Raw genomic sequence first — 7,611 nt, 5'->3', positions numbered from 1 at the left:
GTAACGGGGCATAGCTCTGAGGCAGTAGGAGAAATTGAAAGCAGAGTTCCTCTACCGAACTGGTCGGTTTTAGAAAATCTTATGCGCAAGGTTAATCCCTCGCCTGAAAATGAAACATCATTTATTTGTAGTGAAGTTTTTGAATCGTCGGCTTGTGAACTGCAAACCAACTCGCTGACCCTCAGGAAACCAAAAAAGGCTAAGGTAAATGCTGACTTAAAAACCTGAGCCTCGTAAGAAGAGCTGCAGATAGCAGGCAAAACACCTACGATGCGCTGAAGAATTGGAAATGTGATGGGCTTTCGTATGTCCCTCCTAACTTTAATCTTGTGCATCCCAATGATGGCTTTTCTAACCAAAAAATGTTCACAGTGATTGGTAAGGTTATTTAGTCTATTCCAGGTGGATAAGGCTGAAATGTAAGCCCTTACAGTACGAGGGGATTTACCTTGAATTGACATGTAGCCTATGAATTGCAGAAGTTGGTCTAGGCAAATGGGTCCTCCTAATGGTAGACTAAACGCGCGCCTAAACGTTTCGAGACATTGCAGCGCCGTGTAATAAGTGCGTCTAGTGTTGCGTGATAAAGAAGACACGATAAGTATATGAGATTCTGTCATACAATCTCCCAAATGTCTCTTGGTAAGCTGGTCTGTGTCGGGTCCGCGTCTGGAGCCATTTGGTGAAATCGGTGCCACTGAAAGCGCGAAAGAGCGTCAGCTATAGCATTTTCATGCGTGCTAATGTACTTGGCGTGAAATATTATGTTGTGCTGCAAGGAGAGTAATACTAAGCACCTTACTAGTGCCATGACCCTCTTGTTCTTGGATGATTGCTTGTTGATAATATGTACGACTGCTTGGTTGTCACATGTGAACATAACCTTTTTGTTGCTCAAACAATTTCCCCACAGTTTTAACGCTACCACAATAGGAAATAATTCAAGGAGTGTCATATCCTTGGTGTAGCCTTTTTGTATCCACGCTTGGGGCCAGGACGCACATGTCCAGCTGCCCTGGAAATACGCCCCGAAGCCGTGTGTGCTAGATGCATCCGTGAAAAGACGTAAATGCTGACCAGACAGCCAAATAGAATCATGAAAAACGGATACGCCATTGTAATGCTGCAGGAACTGTAACCATACTTGCAGGTCCTGTTTCATACCGTTAGTGAGTCTTATTCTATGATAGGGATAGACGTTTCCGCAAAGGGCATCAGTCAAGCGTCTACAAAAAGCCCTCCCGCACCTAACTGCGCGACACACAAAATACAGCTTGCCTAACAAAGATTGTAACTGGTGAACTTTTAGTTTGCGCTTTTGTGACTGCAGTAAGGCGACAATTTCTTGACACAAGTGATTGATTTTTTCAGGTGGTATCCTAATCTCCATAGAGATAGTGTCTATGGTTATGCCTAGGAATTTGATGGTCGTGGTTGGTTGAACTGTTTTTTTCCTGGGCTATGGGAATACCGAAATGTCGAAAAAGCTGAATGCTTGAATCTAACAGGTATTTACATTTGCCTGATTGGGCGCGACCTCCCACCAGGAAATCGTCTAGGTAATGCATGATGGATGCACTGTGTGTGTGTTTGGTTATGCACCACTGCAAGAAACGGCTAAATGTTTCAAAAAGAGCGCATGATATCGAACAACCGAAAGGGAGACATTTGTCAAAATAGTAATTTCCTTCAAAGTACATACCTAACAGGTGGAAATCTTCCGGACGGACTGGTAGTAAACGGAAGGCTGACTTAACATCAAATTTTGCTAACTGAGCTCCCTTGCCTAATTGCTGCACTAAACTAACCGCCTCATCGAATCGTGAGTACTGAACGGAGCAAAATTCCGCGGAAATTCCATCGTTTACGGACGATCCCCGGGGATGGGAGAGGTGGTGTATAAGACGGTAGTTATCCGCGATTGTGGTGACACTTGATGTGTCTGATTTCTTTTGGACTAAACCAACGGGAGAAACCTTGAGGTTTTGAATCGGGCATGAGGGGAAAGGCCCGGCGATACGACCAAGAGAGATTTCTTTTTGTAGCTTGGTGTTGACAATTTGAGGAAACTGCCTTGCTGATCTAAGGTTGGGAGCGTTGTTAGGAGTGAACGAACCAGTGAACTGTAAATTAAAACCTGAGGTAAAACCTACCCGTAATAGATCGGCATCTTTTGAGCACACTGCATAGTACGCATCGATCCATGGAATCAGTGTGTTATATTTTATGGGTACCGGAGCTAACGACATCGGGAGATGGGGGTAAGCTGGCCCTGTTTCGGAGTTGCACTTGTGCATTGTTTGTTGGTTTGCTACGAAAAGAATTGCACTGACGGGCACTATGGTTTGAACTTTTGCATTTGGAACATTTGTGGGGGTACTTGCAAGATAATCTTGAACATTGGGAAAAATTGAAATCCCAGCAGACTTGCTTATCAGTGACAGCAGTGACGGAACCAGCAGTGCTGGACTTAGTGTCTGTGAGATTGTAGGACTGCCTACCGTGAACCATGTAACGGAGCCACAGATCGCCGTCGATGGCTCCCCAGGAACGCGTGGGATCTCTAGCCATTTTATGGCGGAAATAATAATCATAGGTGTACCACGAGTCATTACCGTACTTGTGTGCGGCGCCCCGAACTGCGTCAACGTATCCTAACAGTTCTTGAACTGCACCTGGGTGTTTTTGCAGGTAAATACTCATAAAAATATGGAAGGCCGTAGTCCAGGAGGCAATACTGAGGGGTTTAGAAGATTGTTTACTTGCCGGTTTAAACATGACCTGACCTGCCTGGTTAAAAACCATTTGTAACGGTACATCGCCATCCTGCGCAACGTTTTGAGAAGGGAGGAGTGTTTGGAAGTCTACGAACTCGCCGTTCCATATTTTTTGCCTGACCGAATCTTTCACATGAGCACCGATGTGGTCCGTTTTGTAGGAAAGCTGAGGCAAACCCGCATTAACCGCAGTGGCATCGGGTACCTGCCTGTACGTGGGGAGGCTTAGCTGTGAAGATCCCCCACCCGAAGCTAGATTAGAAAGCCATTGTATCGTGGCCTGAATGCTTGATGCAGAAGGAACTGTGCATGCATCTAAATCCGGATTAAACCCTGTGCGTGCATCTACCGCCTGCTGACTACTGGGGTGCGCGTCTGCCGCCGGCTGCGCTGCCGTGGATTGGGTAACCGGCGCGGGTGTTAGGGACGGTGTAGCTAATAATAAGTTTGGGTCTATCTGAATGGGATTGTTCATTCCCTGATGCAATTCTGAAGCTAAGCTAAACCTACCTTGCATTGGAGCGTTCCTAGGAGGATCGAAGGTCGTCCCCAAGGTCGTCCCTTGAATATCCACCGGCGGACTTGATGTGCTGATGGTACTGCTACCCCTTGTTGACCTGCGTTTCTTTCCAGCTGCAGGTGCCGGGACTAGCCTGTGCTGTAATGCTGCTCTTCTTTTTGGTCCCATTACAGATTGGCGACGTTAACCTGCTTATCGATGTTAATATGGTAGTGAGCGACGGTAAGTAGTGTTCGGCGGAGACGCGAGAAGTGAAGCACCGTTATCTGTCGCGTGTTGTGATGACGTAACAACTGATGACGTCATGATTTGACGTAATGTTTGCAGCTGCGCGAGCCAAGGTAATATTTATAAACAAAGGCACGTGGTATAGCCACGCCATCAATAACACAATTTAGCGGTTAACGCTAAATGCTATAATATTGTCACTTCGACCACAACCTCGTTTCCGAGGAAGAAAGCGTTATATCCTTGCAAAATCCTTTTGGTCAGCAATGTGTAGTAAGCAGTCTTTATTTTATAAACTCGATGAAACTTAAACTCCATTTTCTATTCTGGAAGCGTGGTAGGGGGCGAACCATCCGATTTAGCATATACCACAGGCTTCCACAAATCTCACTTCGCACACACTAACAACCAATTTAAGCACAAACTACGGAGTCTGGTGGAAATCTGTGCATAGTGACACCATCACCCGACCCCAAGGAACAACTGACGGCAACACAACAATTCGGCATGTCTTTGGTGACGTCGAGAAATCAGCAAAATGACGAGCTTCCTACTCATTTTCTATACATTTAACTCGAAATCGTTCCTTCTATGACGTTACTGTAGGGCTCTCGCGACAGAGTTACGTAACCTGTCTGCGTTTTCGTTTGCGGTCGAGAGAGAAGCAGACGGCTTTTTAGCAAATTTTAAGCGCTTGGTATTAATTAACCACAAGCCTTCTTAAAAACAAAGTGGTGTTTCGTTTATGACTAACCAAAAGTATTTCACATGCAGTGGTAAAAAGAGTACCAAAAAATTGAGTTTAGTGGTCCTTTAAGACCTCCCATTGTTCCTAGATCTGGACCTGAGACGACCAGCAGAAGATGACTCATCCCATGTTAGAAAGGTCAGGTAGACCAATGGCTACATGGTATATGGAAGCACAGTGCTCTGTTTTCGTCAGTAGTTATTTGTGAGTATTCCATATTAACTGAAGATCAGTTTTAGATATACTAATAGTACAAGCTCTGAACACTCTTAGAGAAGCTCATTTGAGTTTTCCTTGACTCTCGCAAAGCGTTCGACTGTATGTGATTTCAGATATGATTGTGGGTACCGATCGATAACTTCATCATTTCTCAGTTTGAAACTTTGCATATAGTAAGTATGCAGTTGTATTTCAGATCAAAATCGAAAATTGTCGGGAATTCTTCACTCTTTAGTATCAATACATGTTGACGAATGAATAAATAAATGCTCAGGGGTTTTGTTATTTCACCCCGTTTAATACGTCAGCTCTTCCTTGGTAACATGGAATAAAAACGATTCTTGTCATTTACTTACGAGATAGTTTCTACCTTAAATTTACGTAACATCAGCTTCCAGTGCCTTCATATTTCCAATTTCATTTCTTTCAAAAACGGTGCACCATTTCTTTCAGATTGCTCTCTTGAAAACGTGAGTGAGAACGTCAAACGAGCTTATTATGTACACTCCACTATCTGTGGCTGCCGGGATCCTCTGTACTCATACCACCCGGAGGTCACGTTCACACATGTCACTTCACCACTGTTAACAACAAAGTATTTCGTCAGCTTTTATTTTTTCCAATATGGCCCAAAATATTGTGAAAAAACTCTGATTGGGATCACAGCTTAAACATCGGTATGGCTTCTGTTGAAACGTGCATAAAGAAGGCAGGAAGAGAAGTAGAACCTGTGGTATGTCTGTCAAAGTGGTTAACTCAGTGCGCGATGATATCATTGGTAAAAAGCACAACACAGCAAAAATAACTTGGTTTCCGTTCTTGCGGAAACCTGATGGATACTGGGTAATGTAGGTTTCCGCTAGGTTTCAGTTTCAGGAAACGCGCAATGAGAGTTTCCGCATAGTTTCCACAACTGAAACTAACAAGTCTTAGTTTCCGTCATGTTTCCGTCAACTGAAACTGTAGTTGGAAGTTTCCATTTAGTTTCAGTTTACTGAAACCTTTATAGCTGGAGTGAGTAAGTTTCTGGTCTTGCGGAAACCTTGTGGATCTTGGGTAATGTAGGTTTCCGCTAGGTTTCTGTACAAGGAAGATGACAATGAGAGTTCGCTTAGTTTAGAAAGCTGAAATATGTTGTATTATCTTGTTATATTTATTACATATTTATTTGAACAAAAAACAAACGCTGGAAATATTATGATCCAACTGTTTCATTTCTTAGAAAAGCTCACATTTTAATGCAACAGGGCAGTTGCAGTAGTACACAATTCGCTGTATTAAGAAACTGGGGCGCTCAGAGAAGAGTAACAGAATTCTCTGCACACAAGCATTGCTCAGGAAGTTGGCACACTGAATGAAGACGAGCTAGTCACTACACAAAGTGCTTTGTTCTTCTGTAGATGTTTGTTGCTGTATGCGAGTCCTGGTTAATATCTGGCGAAACATCTGAATCCGAATCAATCAGGCTCTCACATTGTGGTGGTAATAGCTCGCAAACCTTGAATGTGCTGTTAATATCTTGGTCACTGTCAGTGTCTGGAAAGGAAAAGGACATTCAGTTTGAATCATCAATTCAACTGAGAGACAATTCAATGAATGAAACACAGCAATATATATGATAATGCAGATAACATGTATTACAAATATTAAATACGTATTACCATTTGCTCACTTTCAGTTATTACAGTTACATGTATGATACATACATTAAATATATTAAACATGGATAGCAAAGTGACAGTGCAAACTCGATTTTTAGTGAAATCTAAAAATTCTTTGATGACTAACCTGATGAAACATTTGTCATTCACCCGAAAAATCTTTACAAACTAACGAACATCTTGTTACGGAGATGGAGATAACGTGTTTTTTTTTAAACAGACGTCTGGCAGTGAGGACAGAAAAGCCGTATTTCTCCTGGAATTTTAAATATATATGTATATATTATGCTTGAATCCATGTACAGTTACACTTTGAGTGAGGTCAAAAAGGTTTGTTGTATGTATTAACATAGTGTCAGCTTCATTATAAAGCTATATGAATAATATTGTTATAAAAGAGATTCCCTTACCGGGCATCATTCTCCGAGTTTGTTGGTCCACAATCCATATCTGTAAATCAAATAACTGACACAACGATTCTTTCAGAAATATGAAACTTGAGGTGTGATGATAATGTCAATGCATTGTAGGGCTAACACATGCAACATGTACTGATGGACAAGGTTTTAATGGTTATAAAACAAATATCAAACCATGAAACTGATTAACTGGTACAACTGCATACACAGAACTGACACAGAACATAAGATACTAGATAATTTGATGAACTAATAAATGTATGATGTGACTTGGTTGAAATATTTCTGGAGTACAGATTATATGAATAGATATAACGAAGACATATATGCGGAATATCTCTGGGTACCCATGTTAAAACAAATATTGTAGAAACCAACCATATTTCAGAAACGTATTTCTCGTGATTTTAGGCTGTTTTTCTTGACAATTACTTGTCGCAATGTCCACAAAGAACTGTGTCCCTGCAGCAGAAAGTGCCACGAATAGTCTACAGAAATTATGCATGTACAAATCATAGCCAAAGGGTCAGTGGGATTGTGCTTCATTCTTCATTCACATTGACAAATGAATTAAGGTTTCAAAGAAATCGTGACACATCACCAAATTATATTAGTAATAGTAGTAAAGTTAACTTAAAGGGTAGATAGGGATAGTACATCTGGGTGTATAACTGAAAAGAACAAACAATTTTGTGAGCACAGTGCGTAAATTACTTACATGGTACGTGTGTGTGTGTGTGTGTTGGGGGGGGGGGGTCCATCCAGCAGAAATATATCCGGATACTACCTTCTCCTGACAGGATTTTAGAAAATAACTTATTTGCCACAATAAAGTTTCCCATGAGTGCTAAATCAGTAGGACTCATGACGCTCGGGCATGTTAAAGTAAGGTGAACATGTTTTCACAATTAATCACTGTTAATAATCACAAGGTCTACATATTGATGTTTGACACTGAGAAAAAGCAATCAGTGAAGCTAATGCGATGAAAAGACTGCTAAAACCATAACTGCTCACTGTTGTCACTTTGAGTACTTAC

At 41.8% G+C, this 7,611-nt stretch overlaps 1 protein-coding gene across 1 annotated transcript; it reads right to left on the bottom strand.

Moving 5' to 3' along the window:
• Positions 1-2,140: 2,140 nt before the first annotated feature.
• Positions 2,141-3,704, bottom strand: LOC137258916 (uncharacterized). Its single transcript, XM_067796610.1, has one exon. It carries the CDS (start codon positions 3,463-3,465, stop codon positions 2,218-2,220), a length of 1,248 nt encoding a protein of 415 aa, XP_067652711.1. The 5' UTR covers positions 3,466-3,704; the 3' UTR covers positions 2,141-2,217.
• Between the last annotated feature and the right edge of the window lie 3,907 nt (positions 3,705-7,611).

Source organism: Haliotis asinina, chromosome 12 (assembly GCF_037392515.1).
Source record: "Haliotis asinina isolate JCU_RB_2024 chromosome 12, JCU_Hal_asi_v2, whole genome shotgun sequence".
NCBI classification, from domain to species: domain Eukaryota; kingdom Metazoa; phylum Mollusca; class Gastropoda; order Lepetellida; family Haliotidae; genus Haliotis; species Haliotis asinina.
This window is presented reverse-complemented; position numbering and strand designations above follow the sequence as displayed.

What these genes read in the sequence shown, in the direction of transcription:
- LOC137258916 (XM_067796610.1), bottom strand. Translation starts at nt 3,465, where the DNA reads ATGGGACCAAAAAGAAGAGCAGCATTACAGCACAGGCTAGTCCCGGCA.